The sequence below is a fragment of the Culex pipiens genome, chromosome 1 (genome assembly GCF_016801865.2).
Source record: "Culex pipiens pallens isolate TS chromosome 1, TS_CPP_V2, whole genome shotgun sequence".
In the NCBI taxonomy this organism is placed as follows: Eukaryota; Metazoa; Arthropoda; class Insecta; order Diptera; family Culicidae; genus Culex; species Culex pipiens.
Window position 1 is genome coordinate 89990022 of NC_068937.1, and position 18281 is coordinate 90008302.

The 18281-nt window shown below is 37.6% G+C and overlaps 1 protein-coding gene across 2 annotated transcripts in view; it reads left to right on the top strand.

Annotated features, from left to right (window-relative positions):
* The window catches only part of LOC120421095 (mycosubtilin synthase subunit C-like), a 36781-nt gene that overhangs the window by 14928 nt on the left and 3572 nt on the right, over positions 1–18281 (top strand). For both annotated transcript variants that reach the window (XM_039584238.2, XM_039584239.2), the window contains exon 2: positions 6682–6878. In XM_039584238.2, coding sequence (XP_039440172.1) covers positions 6743–6878 — 136 coding nt within the window. In that variant the 5' untranslated portion in view covers positions 6682–6742. The remainder of the gene's footprint in view (positions 1–6681; positions 6879–18281) is intronic.

Here is an 18281-nt window from a genome sequence, read left to right on the forward strand (position 1 = left end):
GACACAATATAGTGAATAAATGCAGTGAAAATGAACAACTTGTATAAAAAAAGGACCAGATCCTTACAATACCCTTTTTCCAATAATATCTTCAAAATGCTAAGCCTGATTGATCTGGCCAAAATCGGCTCAACAAGCTCAGATTTCATTTCCCGTCACAGCACCGCCGGTGTGTATCGTGAACTTGACCGTGATCGAGAAAATCGTCAAACGCTTTCGAACCGGCACGTGGTTTTTGTTTTGTTCCACTGCATCAATTACCGGCGTACCGGGCTGAACCGAAAAGATTTCTAATTCGATGAAGGTTTCTTGGAAACTTAATAGCTGAACCTACCAATAGAGAACAGAATGGTTTCGCTATGGAAATAATTACACTTGATCGAATTATTTTATTCACAGTTTTGAACAAAACTTTTGATTTTAAATAAAATATAGTTTTTATAACAAAAAGACCCTACGATCACTTGCTAATCATAAACGAGGGAGTACATGGGATTCACCCAATTTCAAAAGCAAATAATCAATCACATGGTTCAATATGCAGAGCAGAACAGCAAAGTGAGTAAGGACCGGAAACGTTGAATGGAAGTGTTGCCATGTTTGAACAATACTTGTGGGAATCCCTGAGTTGTATGATTGCTTTGCGGGGGATTTTCTTTCACCTGCAACAGTTTGGTTGGAAAAGGAAGCGTACTACATTGTCAAGCTATAAACATTGTAATATAGATCATTGCAACAGTATTTTTATTTATGACACTTAGTTCACCTAAAATACAGGAATCTTATTTTAAGAGTTTCACTTAAAATCAATTGCGTTGCAAGTAGTTTGAATAATCTCGCAATAAAATAAACCATTGTATTGCTCTCCGAATACTTATGAAATCAGCTTCACGAGCTAGAAATAAATGCCACTCATTGGAGTATGACCCCTATAAGACACATATTTTACTGTATAATTAGGTTTAATTTGCCGCGTCTTTCCGTGTACTTTTTTAAATAATTGTTTATGGTCTACGTTCCCTTCAACATCAGAGAGGTGCCAATTACCTTGAGAACATTCTGAAGTAAGTCATCGATTGACACCCATAAAAAACGCAACCTACAATTATGGTCTACCGCTTGGCACGTGCCGCTAACAAGCGTGACTCTAAAGCTCTGCCCAAAACACCATGACCAAAAAAATAAGAATCAGAACGACACAACAAAACGCCTCCGTGCTTAAAGCGTGTCTGCTAATACCGTGTCCGGTTTGAACCGGCTCTTTGGCCAAAATTAGTCTGGATTTTTTTTTGTTTTCAATCCTCAAGATCGATCGATACAAGTTCACGCTTTTCGAGATCCTTCGCTTCTCACATTCATAAACTTCAAGCCTCGTCAAAGCTCAGCAATCTGTGAGGGACGTTATATTGGGGAGTGATCAAATTTTGCTTCTCAAATTTCGTTTAGCAATACTTTTTTCTAAAAATAAACTTCACGCGTAAACAACAATAATATGCATGCGTACAAGTTACGATTTGAACCTTAGAGCTTTCAACACGTCTGACTCATTGAAGATCGACGACCGAAGAATGCTCAAGTTTTGACTGGCTGATGATTATTCACAGCTTCCAATTATTCCGATATTTTTTTTCATCTCCACTCATTATTTGAAATTATCTATGCTCTGGTAATTATCCCGCACACGGCCGAATATCAAAACAGAATTCTTGTTGCGCCAACAATTCTAAAACATTCATACTGATGGAACTGAAAGGGTTACAAAGAGAGCCACGTCCATTGCTATGATACTTGTATTTGCTTCTAGCCCTGCTAATGGAGTCATTAGCAGTTGTAAGTTCTGTTTGACTAATTGAATCGGCTGTAGAGGGAAGCAATTAATCTATTATGCAATATTAGCTGGGAAGTGAACTTTGTGCACTTACTGTGGGCAGGGACAGTTTGTTATATGCCTGTAATGTTATTTCAAGTTTAAAACACTTATTTAGTTAAACGTATTTATGATTATTTTAGCCCTTTTTAAATATTTAATAGAACCTCAATTAATTTTAGATCAACTGATTTGCAATTTAGACAAATCTAATTTTAGCTGTAAAGTATAAAGCAGAGCAAAAAGTTTTAAACTCCAAACCCTAAGTATATTGTAGGATTTAACAAAAACACCTTTTTAGCGGAAATAAAGAAACTTGTTCCAGTGCTTCCGTACTAAGCCCAAATCCCAAGTATGAGCTTGATTGGACGTAACCTGAGCTGTCAAAAAAGGAATAAAAAGAGATTTTTTCAAAAATGTCCATTTTTAGGGCACTTTGGACACTAAAGATTGAAGTATTTGGCATCCGAGAGCTCGGTACACTGCCCATTTTCATCACTTTTGAGTTATTGATGCAAGTTTTGTTCAAAATTGCGTGCTCTTTAAAAAAAAAATCCTGTTGCTTTGTTCTAATAATCTGTAGGAAATACAGAATTTTCGTGAATGCTTAACAAGTACCCTTATATTTGGGACAAACTTGTCTTGCGTATTTCTTAGCTTGGATTTTTTTCAAATGGGATAAATATGAGAATATGCGCAGTACAAGCCATCAACGTTTTATTTTCCTTTTTTATTAAATTTGCTCTAAACTTCAAATAAGAAGAAGAAAGTTAATAAGTCAAAAAAGAAGTTGACTTTATAGCTGTCGGCCACCATTGCTAGTACCAACCACTAGTGTCTTCCTTTTAATCTACAAGGACTTCGCCGCCCTGGGCTCCTAAGTGTATGAAAGTATGGCACGGAGCGACGGCGCCGAATACCCATATTTACACAAAGAATTTTAGAGCGCCTGCCGCGGGTCAAACAAAATGTAATATTATAGTTTTTTTTTTGCTTGAATTTGCGAATGGATTTATTGTTTTGCTTTTGATTTTTTTTTATTCAAAGCAAATACGATAAATTCACTGACAGTTCTTAAATAACCTGACGATAAGGTCAAGGTGTTTGAAATTTAATTAAACAATGATAAACTGCCCATAACTGACACCTGTAATCAAAGTGCGGCAGATACTTCACAACATTGTAAGTCATATCGCCGTATCCACGCGTGTCTAACCACAATAATAATTACCATAAATTGGAACAGTGGCAGCAAAGTGCAGTCGGTATATGCAACACCAAAAGGATCTGCGGTTGCAAAACCAACCTCCTTAGCTTTTAGAACAGCAGCGCCGGTAGAACCGCCACTTCAGGCAGCTGCTAATATGCAATTTATGCTAATATGCTAGTAGAACAAAACGCCTCTGGCGACGGCGGAACTTACTGGCTTGCAAGTTGCTTGACCGGTAGCAGATATCACAGCTCGTTGAGTAGAAATCTAATTTTATCGAACGATCTAATAGTGGCTTGGGTAACCGCCAAGATATTGCTCTGACGTCAAAAGACGGTTGTTTCCTTTTGTTTTTATGAAGTATCTGCGTAAGAAATTGAACTCAAGACTCATACACTGCAACTTTCCTTACTGTTCTAATAATTTAGCATTAGGGTTGGAACAAACAGATCCGAGTGTTTTACTTTATTGGAAAATTACGCCACCCATATAATTATCTCGTTAACTTTTTATTACGGGGCAGCAAAAACATTGCCAGCAAATGCGCAAATCCGGATTCTACAGGTCCGCACATCAATTTGCAAAACCGAGAGCACTCTAATCTGACCAATTGTGGAATGTATTTGCTGTTTTAAAACTAATTGCAAAAGCACCATCATACATGCTATACCTAGTGATCCAGTGAGAACGGATCTCGTGCTCTGAAACAAGGAATGATGATTAATGCAAATCAGGCTTCAACTATAAAACAGCATGATAAGGAAAATTTATTACTGATTCACCCACTAATTCTCTGATTACATAACCTGAGAGATATGAGCATCATGAACCTTAAGTTCCAATCTAATTGAATTCCTTATCCGACGATCATGTTCCTTAAAAATGCCAAGTAATCGAATTATTTTCTATGTTTTAAACATCCTGGTCTGCAGCTGACATGCAGGCTTTGTCTGGAAAAATGCTTTGAAAAATCAGTTGTTGAATTTGGCTTATCATCTTATCATCAGAAAAAGCTAATTCGCAATTATTAGTAAATTATGATAAACATTGAAAACATATCTTGACTTTTTTTTGATAAGGTCCTATAAACAAATGTAAACATTGAGTGTATCCCTTTCACACCTTATGTCAAAGTCCATCGGAGTAAGCGGGATACACTCAATGTTTACATTTGTTTACAGGACCTTATCAAAAAAAAGTCAAGATATAAACAAAACATCCATCGCTAATTGCGTCAAAACAATTTGTAAATTAGTCTATTAGAACATGTTTCTTAGAACAGAGGCATCAAACTGTGATTGGCAAAGTTAGTCCAACATTTTTAATCTCGTTTCAGTTTCATGAAATTTCATATCGAAATAGTATGCATGATACATGGGGGGTGGCATTGGGTCTGAGAGTGAGATTGGGCCAACATATTGTTTAGGCTTACTCTATACCACCACCTCCTATCATTACCTTTTGCCTATCTAGTTTTCCATGTTTTTACAGCCACTTTTTACCCCCTACCTAATTATTGAAGAGAACAACCGGATTTTTGATTATTTTTTTAGCATAGAAAGCTTCTTTGATTTGATTAAAAGTTAACGATATTTTTAAAACATATCACCTGAACAAGATACATACATGATAATACCTTTAACAAAAACAAAGATAAAGAACATTAAACAAGTAAAGGATTTCCTAGAACAACTGACTACTGACTAAATAAATACCATACAAATCTCAAGAGAGTTATTGAAAATTGAGAATAAAGAAGCTCTAGCACGTGTTTCCGCGTTGGGAAGCTTCACGATTCTGACATATCAGTCACGTTTCGATCGTGAACTGACCATATCCAGTTAAACCAGAGCAACATAAACAGCATGCATTCTTATTAATAGAAAATCGGCAGGATGCAACAGCTTGTGCACCAAGGTGTCCCTTTCCCTAGTAGGGTAGCTGGTCCAATTTACGGAACATTTTTATGTGCCCTTCAGAAATGGAACGTTTTTCAAAAAAAAAATTCACATACTTTACCAAAACGTTTCGACCTCCACCCTATTTAAATCTTCCACATCGTAAAGAACTTGTGAAGCAAACAATAGTTGAACGTGGCCAATTAAATTCTAAATTCTTGAATGAATCGATCATGCAGCGATTGGTGTTGAGGTAGTACCCAAGCTGGACATGATTGTTTCTGGTTTCGAGGACTACTAGGAAATTTATAAGGCAAAACAATTCTCGAGTTCTCCTATTTATATTATATTTCATTGTGCAGTTAAGAAATAAGGATGCTTCGATCAAATATGGCTATGCCACGTGGTTGTTACAAAATGTTTGTATTGTGTGTTGTTAAAAATGTCTACTTAAGTTAATTTCAAATTAAACCTCATCCATCAAATAGTAAATTTCTATGCTCAGCAACGTCACAAAAACTCTCAAAATCTGCAAATCATTCCGTGAACGAGCTCAACAACTACTCCAATCGACTCATTCTTGTGCCACCCAAACGCGTCAAATGACGTCCCTGGGGGGCCTGATTATAGTATCTTTCAACTCTCAAGATCATCACTTTCGCTCCCGCCGCCGCCATCCGTCCGTCAAAAATGTTGCTCCATTTGAGTGCGTTTAAGCTTTTCGCGTCAATATCTCAAGATCATCATCTTTCCGCGAGCGAGCACGCGCGCGCTTTTCGGCGCGAGTTTGAAGATCGTAAAAATGTCGTTAAGGCTACGCTAAGCTACCGAGCTACCCTCCTCTTTTTTACAAACTTCTTTCGGGGTGGGTCTGCACTTGAAGTAGACGGCCGGCAAAGGTGTGCAGTACACACTTACTTAACACCTGGAGGGCAAAGCTGAAAAAGTTTTGTTTTCATTTATTGCAGTTATGTAGAGTAGGTGCTCCTTCAATTTTATTTAGATAATTGGGAATAATTTTATCATTACCCTCTTTTCATAGGTTCTGAACTACAATAAAAGAATCAAGTTGGTAGTCCAGGTGTTGAGGCCCAGCAAATGGGGGCCACAAAGTGTGCCAAAACATGGTGCGCGAACCATTGTGACGTACTCTTGGCTTAGCAATGTTATTTTTTATTTTGAGCCGCCTGACCGGCTTAATTGAAGTGTACAACAGAACCAACCTTGTACGGCCTTGGATTTCCACTACGAAAGTTTTGACCATTAGCGAATAGTAGGTATGGTGCTTAAGTGTGTATGATTGATGGTTAAGCCCAGGGCAGCTGACAGGGTATGCACTAACCGGTTGTACATAAATCAAACACGACGCCACTGGCACGTGCCCCAACGGCTAGAATGGAAATAATCGATTGATACAGGAACGCATTAGACGATTTATGACCGAAAGCTAGTGCTTGGGGTGCATCCTGTGTCCAGTCTACTTATTTTACGAATAAAAAATGTTGATCGTTAGGCTCCTGCTGATAGGACATCCTTGAAAGTAAACGTGGCTCATTTATCAATCAGCATTAAATAAAATGTATACCTCGTTAACTCAATTATGCAAATTTATCTCAACATTTCAAATGAAGTTTTATATTTTATTCTAAAATTCCTAATCAAACAATTTGCCATACTAATTGCCTACAAATTCTACCCCTTTCCAGCATCGTCGCCACACCTTCGACTTCAAACCAACACCCTTAGAGCAACTCAACTGAAACCACCATGGGTACCCTACCGCAGCTAGCCATCGTCAAGGGTCAGCAGACCGTCAAGGCGCTCATTCCGGCCCTGCTGCACCGGACCTTCGAGGCCAACGTGGACAAGTTTTGCGGAAATGACACTGCGCTGATATTTGACGGTGAGTTTTATAAGGTTATAGAACTTCAGTCAAACTCAATTAATTATACTCAACTGTTCAGCTCTAAAAAAGTCAGTAAATGGTTAAGGTAACGCATATAGAAATGCTAAATAGGACGTAAGCATCGATTTATACAAGCAGCTCATACCGCTCACAATCAACACCCAGAATTGGGCCTCGGAGTACGAGATGATAAAGAGCATGGTTCGGTAGTAAAATGGTACTTCGTCCGTGATGGTCCTGGGAACGGACGGAGAGGATAAACTCCGAAATTTGCAAGAGTACTTACAGAAAAATCAATAGCTTGGATGAAAAAAAAAACATGCTGCTTCATTGTTTTTTTATTTTGCGGGGACTCATGTTACCCCCGATATTTTGAAAATGTCGGTTTGAAGTTTTTTTTTATACGCTTGGCATGACTCAAAAAACCTATTTTGATCAAAAACCCTCATAAGCCAACCCGAGCATGGGTAAATAACAAAGGAAATGCGTAATAATACCTTTCTCTGGTATCATTACCAAATTTTGGTATTTCTGGACCCTTTAAAATTTGACATACCAATTTAAGGTATTGTTTTGATATTGCAAAATTGCAGAATTTGTCAATGGTCGAACACCACATTTTGGTATTCTTTTGGTATTACAGTATTTTATCAAATTCCTCTGAAATTATGGGAAAATTTTGACCATTTTTTACAAAATAATTAATTTTGCGCTAAAATGATGTCTCAAAGCGAATGAATTACGGCCCATACGGCCCATCGCCCCATACTTCCCTACATTTGCATACTTCGCGTCGCCAAGTCGTCGTCGCGGTCATCCATTCTTCTTCAATAAATCACCACATTTTGGTATTCTTTTGGTATTACAGTATTTTATCAAATTCCTCTGAAATTATGGGAAAATTTTGACCATTTTTTACAAAATAATTAATTTTGCGCTAAAATGATGTCTCAAAGCGAATGCTTTCATTGAAAACCGGAAATTTTCAACTTGATTTTAAACATTTATGATATACCCCCTAAAGAAATGACTTGAAATTGTGGAAAATTTTCTAAGTCAGGATGCCACATTTTGGTATTATTTTGGTATTGAAGTGTTTCATCAAATTCCTCTGAAACTATGGGAATTTTTTTATAAATTTTGAAGAGATAGTTTGCGTTGCGCTAAAATGACTTGAAATCCGAAAATGTTAAAGCTGATTTTAATTTTTTTTATATACCCACTAAGATTTTTTTAAAAACGTTGAAATTTCTCTTAGTCGGGATAACCAAATACTTTGAAAAACGAGTCAATCAACAGATTATTTAATTTTGGTGAATTTCAATCTAGTTTCATTTTAATAACACTTATTTTTCAATCTTGTTATTTTTCAGAAGCTGCAAGAACTTCAAGCACAGGTCGTTCATCAATGACAAATGCATTCGATGTGGTGAAGAATATCACTAAGAACAACATGGAATCATCAGGTGAGTAGATTTGGCTGTTGCATATGGATCATTTCCGTTTTTTCACTAACTGCAACTGGTGCACTAAAAAATGGTATGAAAATACCAAATTTTGGTATTACTTGTGCAAAAACCAGCGACCATAATGTGCTCTTGGTTGCCCAGTAATAGATGGTAAAATACCATGAAATCATACCAAAATCATGTATGTGGAAGACCACAGGAATACCAAAATCTGATTATCCAAGGGCGCGGGAATACCTAAAAATAAAACCATGGCAATACCAAGTTTTGGTATTCAAGCAATGTTCAAAAATCCAGAAGACCTCAACTTGGTATTGAAATGGTTTTATTTGGTGGTATTATTTTACCCTTGGAATAACATGGTTTGGTTTTGTTGTGCCCTTTCACATACAAGACTTTGGTATGATTTTATGGTATTTTACCATCTATTACTGGGCAACCAAGGGCATATTTTGGTCCCTGTTATTTGCCCAAGTAATACCAAAATTTGGTATTACCATGTTATTTACCCCTGCTTGGGAAGCATAGTTGAATGTATAAGCTTTCAACTCATGCAAAAGTTCCTAGTTTTGTGATGAATTGAGACAGCTATGCGCGATGCAAAAAGGGGATCTGGTCTCTTCTACGTTAAAAGTATCGTCAGTGGGGGTGACATTGGGTCTGGGGGGTGAGATTGGGTCAAAGTGATTTTTTACGGATTTTACCATGTCTCAGATTCTTCTCAATGAAAATGAATTCTGTTAAAAGGGTTGTGTAGGAGACATCTTAAGGTGACTTCGCTGAAAAAATTTCGTTCCTAGAACAAATCCTGTTATTTTGGCAGCTGTCTTAAGTTGAGGTACGTTTTTGGCCAAAAATGAACTCTCGAAAAATCATTTTTCTAATATTTTTGTTGGAATTGCTCGAAAACTACTCAAATGTTTGAAAATCTCTACTTCAAACATTGTAGCATGTCAATGATGACTTGTCTTTACCATATCGTTGTATTTGAGCATCATTTTAGTTTCATTTGACCCAATGTCACCCCCTCTAAGGGGTGAGATTGGGTCAATTTTCAAACTATTGGCATTTAAGGTAGTGTTCATCAAAATCCACCATATTTTGGGAAAATGTTAGTAAACTATCTAAGAACAAATCGACATTGAAAGATTTTTGATGTTATTTAAATTGTTTTTGTTATTAAGAAATTACGAGAGGTGTATCGTTTTTTGACCCATAGTCACCCCCAATGACGGTACTTTAAAACTGAATGGCGAAAACACAGTTAAATTTGATAACAATAAACCAACAAAAAAGGTTTATGGTCCGGCATTTCTTATAACAGATGCTATAGGAGAAATATGTCCATAATCGACACACTGAGTTGAGCTATTTGTTAATGGTGAGCTTGAACGAAGAAGATCACCCTGCAACCACTAGGCTACGTGGCTCGGTCAAAATCTTGCTATAACTCATCACATCTAGCTCCTATCAATTTGGCGTCTTCGACAAAGTTGTTTGTTTTGATATTACTGACAACTCTTCTGAACATTGTAATCGTCTAAAATCAAAGTTCAACATAGTTTTAGTCAAAAAACTGTTTTTTGGCAGGGATTTATGAAAAAGGTTCCAAAACTGGTATTCAACGCAAAGATAGAGCTTTGGCGTCTTCGACAAAGTTTGTGGAAATTTTCAGCCCTATAACTTTGCCGAAAACACCAAAGCTCTATCTCTTAACTGTCAAACGTTGGAAATTCCATAGCCTGCTGTGATGAGTATTTTGAAAAACTAATTTCACCAAAAGTAGGCCATGACAACGCTGAACAAAGTTGTAGAACATGTCAAAGCACGGAAATGCTTACTTTTTGCTCTAATCAATTAAGTTTGTCAAAACAGCCTTTTGAACCACTGTGCACCCGCTACAAATTTCTGGCGCTTGGGGAGGGAAGAGGGAAACCATTTTGTTCTATGCGCGCTTTTGTAGCATTTAAATTCGTGCAAAAAAAACTGTTGCACGTGGGTGTACAGATTATGGAGTAAAAGATGATCGAATTATTCACCATACATACATACATACATACTGAGTTGAGCTATTTGTCAATTGTTTGCAGTTTTCTAAAATCAGAACAAATTTTTCGATAATTCGGCAAAAGTTTTTTTTTTATTTCAGCTGTTTCTATTAATTTTATACCAATAATAGCAATGTGTTACAGCAGTCATATTTCCCCAATATCAAGCAAATTTAACAAGCGCCATACTTCCAACAAAAAGATAAAGCAAAAAGACAAATATCAACACTTGTATCAGCAAATTCCTTCGGATATCTCCCGTCAGCAGTTGACAGAGCTGACGCGTTGCCACTTTAGATGTAAATCAACTGCCACGTGTATTTTTGACACAATTTGCTGAACTCAAGTGACGGGTCCATTTGATATTCAATAAATTATTCAAAATAAATCACTGAATAATTTGCGAGGAACGCTAGCTGGGCTCCACCTTGTCAGTATATCATTGGTTCAAGCCTACACACTGCGTCTTATCCCCCTGGTGACCGGAAATGAGCCTGTAACAAGTCGTGTTGAAATTCATTAAATCTTGCAAAAAAATAACCAATTAATCAGTCAATCATTCACCCGATAAAAAAAAAAATAATAATAATTTAGCACGCAAGGGTTAACGCCGTCAGGTAGCAAGCACAATAGAAAAGCTTATTTCATGCAATCTGGCGATACAGATTATAAGCTGCAAAAACAGTTGTTTCTTGTTTGATTCTGTGCCGGCACGCGTCTGAAAGCTCGCCGTCCTGACGCCCCCTGCTTATGGTGGTTCTAGGCTTAAACCAGTTTTTAGCTTGGTTTGCATCAGGTGCCTTAAGGGGAAGCTTGACCACTACCTGTATGTGTGTGTGTGTCCTGAAAGGTGTGTCGACACAAAGCTGCCAAGAAATGAATGATTGATTGTTTTGAATTAGTTAATTGATTTTTGTAGCTTATCAAATTCGTGATCCGGAAATACTTCATCTAGAACAGAATGTTATCTATGGGCATTACAAACAAATTTAAATTTGATTAAATGGATTTATTTTACAAATGCAAATGTTGCTCTATGAATTGAAGTTGTGAGAGAGAGAGAAGTTGCTAAACATTATTCGAAAAAGTCTTTGGTGAATGGACTACCATTCTGAGCTTTACGAATTTACATGAACTTAGATTTGAAAAATGGAGAAATAATCGATGCTAATATACAGAGCCCTTGAAACTTGCTGGTAAAGTTTTCCAAAAATGCACCATTATTCTTAATAACACATATAAACATTTTACATTATCATACATCATTTATAAAACACACAAAAGATAAGCTATAAATAGATGGATAAAAAACTATATTTATGTTTATACTGTAGTGATCCTACGAAGATTTGACGAGCTCTTAGCGGTTTGAATTGTGTAAGATGAATTTAATCCAATTCTATTTTCCGTGTACCTCTCGAATGCAACCACTTTTTCTCAAAGTTCAAATTTTAAATAGAGTTGATTGACTGAGTTTACCTTGAAAAATATTGCCATGAAAAAAAACTAATTATGTTAAATCTGCACAGAATAAGCATTAGCAGAGCATGACCATCAAGACCTCTTTTATAACTCTAAAGTAATAAACTTTAGCTGATCTGACCTCCTCTACTATAGACTTGGTCACCGACCAGTGCGCTGTGTATCGCCTAAACACGGCGGCACGACTCAACTGATTCGAGCAGCCATAAAGACACTCACAACTCTCGTCAGCATCGTCAGGTGTATTAGCACGTTAGCACGAGAAGAGGCCTGGTTCTAGCAGCAGGTCTCGCGACGGCGATGAGGCAACATCAACACAAACGTCCTTTGCACTAACGGTTTTGCGACAGCTGACCAAACTGGAAATTGCATGCAGCAAAGTAGAATAAGAAGGGAAAAAAAGCGACAGCAAATCTTACATCAAATGCATTTCGCAGGGTGGTTTGAGGCCGCAACTGCATTAGCCAGCACATTCTCGTGCATACGTGTACTTGAAACATTACCCACTGCTTCACTTTCGTTGGCCTTGAACTAGCGCCGTCGGCGCGCGGTTATTGACTTCATGGTTGGTTGAACGTGCAGCGGGTTCGTCGCTTAGATTCGACACTTCGGATCATTCAAGTCTTTATGGTTGCGAGGATACATTTTAGCATATTTGGTTTGCCAAAAAAGGCTTATAAATTTGTAAATTTAAAACTATTCAAGAAAGTTTGTGCATGTCTCAAGAACAAATACCATGAGTAATAGCAATTAAATTGATTTTTTTTATGCAACCGCGGAATCAATTTCCACTTCCACTTTACCTGATCTTTATGTGACCGAAAAGGTTATCCATCCATATAATCGATTCTAGATACAAAGTAGCAGGATTATTACAGCTAATCATGGTCATTTATTCTACATACATTGTAACTGAAAAGTGCTGAGCCAGAATGACCGATCATAGGGGTTCTGTAGATTTTTACATTTTCTTCTTATTTTAAGGTTTCTCTTATGCATAATTTTTATCAATCTTTTCTATAAACTGCTATGCATTAGTAGATTAAAAAATCGACAAAATATCAGAAAACTTATTTGCATCTTTTGTCTAATCTAATCTAATCTAACCGAACACAAGCGCAGCCAGTCCGAAGAAAACATCCGGGAAGAACTTATGGTTAGATTACGCCTCAAGTTCCTTCTTGTCATTATTAATGATTGCAGTACTTTCGAGAAACCCCGAAGTGTATTACACTCACTAAAGCGGCCCGGCCTACTGCGTTGCATTAACCGCAAAGAGACAAATTCTATGAACGGAACCCACATTTCATGGAATCATTAGGGGAAGAAGAAGAAGTGGGGACATACCGTACCAACCACTTCGAGTTATTTATAGAATATGGTGTGTGGTGTGTGTAGGGGAATCGTTTGGGAAAGGGATTGTTGTATTATATAGTTAATGACCTTGTGACATTATTTCACCACTACGGATTAATTCACTCAAGATGTGTCAAACCATTCGGTGGCCGAGTGGCTAGAGCATCTTACTACCAATCCAAAGGTGTGAGTTCGAATCCCACCTGGTTCCATGCGTTTTTTGTTCATATTCAAAGTTCAATAAGGTATAGTCGAATAATTTCAAGGAGACCGGTTGGGAATCGAACCCGGAACCTTCCGCTTATGAGGCGGGAGCCGTAGCCATTAAGCCACGGGCCGATCCAAAAAACTTATTTGCACCTTTTATTGTAAGTAATTTTTTTCGATTACCCATGAAGAGTATCGGGCCGCATTTACAAAGCGGATTCAGTGGTTAATTCTTAACTTAATGTTAACATGTTTAAGGTTAATTTTAACATTCCATAGTTCGTCTTCCCTAAGGTGTCGTGATAAGATCCACACGGATAGAAATGTTGTAAGCATATCCCATAACACTATGTTTTCGAATTTGTAGATATTGAAATGTTTCCAAAATCGTCAACATTTTTCTCAATTTCGATGTAAATAAATGTTTTCAAAATCGACAACACATTGTTGTTCGAAATCGGAAAAAAAGGTTTTTGGATTTTGGAAACATGTCAATGTCTACGAATTGAAAAACATAGAGTTACCTAATTAGCTTATAGGATTTCTATCCGTACAGCTTGTGACGATATATTACCTTCCCTTTACTAAGCACTCGATTCTAGAAGGGAAAAGATCGCCAGTTGTGTTGGTCCGAGCCCGGATTTGAACCCCGATATATCGCTTACGAGGCGGAAGCGTAACCCACTAGACTACGTAGCGAGGCTTTTGTTGGCATATCACCAAATAAAATGATAAACAGCACAATTAAACGTGAACATACCAGTTTCTGTCAACAGCTGACAAAATAATTTGTTTTTAAGGTGCCTTTGAGCTAAGAAACATTATTTTGATACCTAAACTTTAGAACCCAGTTAAAAAATATCCGTAAAAGAATATTTCTTTAAATTTACTTCCAGTACTCTGATTGGTTTCTAATTGATACAGATATTTTCAAATTTTCAGAGCAAAGGTAGCGTTCTTTTATTACAAAACGTAAAAAAAATAATTTCTGAGAACGGAGTGGTAAAAAACTTGATTTCACGAATAAAATGTTTTTCGTCAATACTTAGAATCCGAAAAACGGGGTGACTTTGATAGGTTTAAGATTTTTCCGCAAAATGATAAGTGCAAATTAAATACCTACGGAATGGTACACAATCATACTGATCGTGATAGAGAAGTGTTCAAAGTACTTCAAGAAAAAGTTTTCATAAAATTTTGAAAAGTTTTAAAAGTAAGTGCACTTTAATTAAGAAAATGTTGATGAACAGCATTATTTAAATATTCTCAATGAACATGATTTCGAATAGGAAAATGGAATGTATTTTCGGATTCTCTGGACAATTTTCCAGGATTGAAGGTAAAATGAGGTTTCAGTTAATGTGTTTTCGAAACAAAATTATGAAAAATCTTCAAATTCAAAGGCATTTTCCGTAGAACAAATTACATAAAAAAAGCAAAGCAATCCACTTTAACGACCCCCGGGTCTTTTGTGGTTTCTGTTGCAAGTTTCTGCTCATTTCTAGGCGTCCGAAGGTTATGTGTGGTGAGTCACTCAAAACCTCTTTTACGCTAATGGACCGACGTTTTACTTCCCCATCCGATAGAAGGCGTGATCAGGCAAATCTCGTCTCGAAAGATGCCAACGGGTCCGTCCGGGATTGAACCCAGGCCATACTGGGGTGAGAGGCTACCACGCTAACCACTGCGCCACCGGCCCCGGCCATATAAAATGTGAAAACTTTTGATTCGTGCTTTGAATTCAGTTTGAAATGCAATATGAATCGAAAACTTATTAACAAATAAAATCGAACATTTAATAACACACTAACACAGAAAGAAAGAATTGGAAAAAACATTATTAATTGCAACTAGACAGAACTACCAACTTGTAACGAGAAGTTTACAAGAAAACAACTGAAGTTGTGAAATATGGGACAAGATAAACAAACTTGATTAGTTAACATATATACTGCCCATGTTCGCATAATTGTCCCATATGCAAAAACAGCAAGCTGAGAAAAACGCATTTGAAGTTTGTCCCATACATAAGGCTACGTGTTAAGTTTTCGCGAAAAAAACTGGATTTCCTCCTGATTTCTAGAACAAAGTACTGGATGTTATAGGCTCTTTCGAAAGAGCACACAATTTTGAACCAAACTGCATCAATAACTCGAAATCGATGAAAATGCATATGGGACATTTATGCGATCAGGGGCAGTATAATATATAATAAAATAGATTGAACGTACCTTTAATTATATTATCAGTTATGCCCAAATTTTTCAGCAGTCACATTTCTACAATAATGTATTGCGATTCCAAGTTTAAAGACTAGAGTAATTAAAGTGTGTGGGGTAAGAGACAAGTTATAGCAGTAGCGAAATAAATAGATGGGTAGATGTTACTAAGTTTTATCTTAAAAAATAGGAAAAATCTGGCTTGATTTTGAAAATAGACAATGCACCAAGAGTAAACATACAGCATGTCACGTTCATCCCGTATCGAGTATTAAGTGTGATAAACTATATGCCTACATTCGGCACATCACCTTTTTTCAAAATATGTACAGGAAATGATAGAAGGAAGACCCCATTCTGTATAGAGGAAGATTTCTGCAACACTTAGAACTCAGTCCAGACATCCCCTGAAATAAGAGATAAAGGCAAATATTAAAATTGTGGTATTATCACTAAATCCTATCATCCTTTCACCCTCCAAGACATGGTCTATCCTTCGTGCCTTCGTGTCTTGAGTGGTGGTGAATTCTACCTTCTTCAATGATCTTCGGACCACCTCCAGCTAGAATTCACAACAGGACCTCCTTCGGCTCCAGTTTACAAAATTGCTTTGCTGGATACTTACTAATAGCAAAGGGCGAGAGTCCTGCGACTCTCAGCAATCATGATAACTACCCATTTGCCACGATAAAAACTTTACCAGTTGGAAAATATTCCAAAACTAAATTTAAATCCTATCAATGTCACCCTGGTTTACGATTTACACAAATGAAGAATTGTATTGGAATATCGTAATAACGTCTATACTAACTATAGAATCGGTATGTCTCGTCCCCCTTTTTGGGATTTTTTTATGATTTTGACGTAGACTACGTCTTACTCGAAGGTACTGGGGTGCCATTCCAATAAACCCGGGCCGAAGGCCCTAGAATACTGCGTCATCCGTCAATCGCTTATATCTTCATTCCCTCAAATCGAATCGGCACGATTTTGGTTCCATTCGATTCGAAAATTATTCAGCAATTTGCTATTAAATTTTCAATGTTGTCAAAATAGTTTTACTATTGAAACAATTCAATGTTTTAAAATGTTTTCAAAATGCAGAGATTTTGCAAGCAAAATGAGCGCTTCCCACTCACGGACGGGAATGTCAAGTACCTATTTTGAGGGGAAAATCACCCAAGCACCGCGACCGGTGTCGGTCGCGAAAAAGGAGGGGAAGTTGCAGGCCGAAAAACATATAAAAGAATGTGCGCCAGTTTTCAGAAAATCATTCAAGTCTCAGACGTCGGACCGGCCAGACCAGCAGCAGCAGAGCAGAGAGACCAGAACAGCAGCAGCAGCAGCAAGAGAGGACCAGAGCAGGAGAAAGAGCGCGCATCGCCTTCTCGTCGTCAGCCAGTTGCCTCTCGATGGTCTGACTGTTTCACTATTCTGAGGAAGGGGGTGAGGAATGCCCAACTCTCCGGAGTTGCCCTAACTCCCCGACGAGTCTGCAACAACAAAGCGTCGCCTGCTGCCTTCTTGCCGAAAAGTTGCCTCTCGTGCAAGCCGTGGTTGTCAAACAAGAGGAAGGGCGTGAGGACTCCGAACTTTTCGGAGTTGCCCTTACTCCCCGTATCTCTCCCCACCCGGGATGAGTCGGTGAAATGCCTTTCAGGAACTTATGTTGGTTTCATGGGGGGGGGGGGGGGGGGGGTCGTTCTTCTCTTTCCTTCCTCCATTCAATGTTGTTGGTTGAATAAGTTGTTTGAATAAGTCAAAGATTTACCAACCTATTCAAAGTATGGTTTACATGGCGGCTGCGGTTTTGTTCGCATTAGATTTGCCATCTCTTTCTAAGGGAAATTATCGTATGTTTGGCAGATTAAGCTCTCGCTCCTAACTCCATCCAATTTGCTGATTTTCACTATTTAAACAACTAATTTTGCAAAACTTTTTATAGAAACTTGCTTGCTCACTTCTTATTGAGCTGTTTATCACTCGATTTCAGTTGAAAACGCTTTTAATTAGCTTTAATTGAATGTCAAAGTTCTGACCTGCCAACATTAGAGGCACGCTGGAATTAGATGCTGTTCCCCTAGTAAAAGTCATCTCAATCGGATATCAATTCGAATCGTATATCGTATACGAATTCCGTTTCAACAACCGGTACGTACACGGTCCGATTGAGTTGACTGGCCTAAGAGTGTGTAAGTTCTGTCTTGTTGGGGGGTCCATCTCCCATTCACGATCTTATTCCGTTAATGTATTTCAAGTATCTAGCTTATTCTTCAAAATTAAGATATGGAATACTCTATGTACTCATATCAAAACTTTACGTAGTCTACGCCATTCCGGTTATGTCTGTGACATAACTACTTTGACTTTCTTTTTTGAAATTAGATAGAAATCCCAGCATGATTTGTACAAGTGAGCACAGTTTCGCATAAATGTCCCATATGCATTTCCCTTTTGAGTTAATGATGCAGTTTGGTTAAAGAACGTGTACTCTTTCTTTGTTGTTGTCCTCTTGCTATATAACAGGCAAACAAGACACATTGCTTCGCAAAACTAATGATTCCATGAAAGAAAAAACTTGGTGGGACAATTATGCGTAGAAACGCAACGATAGGACAA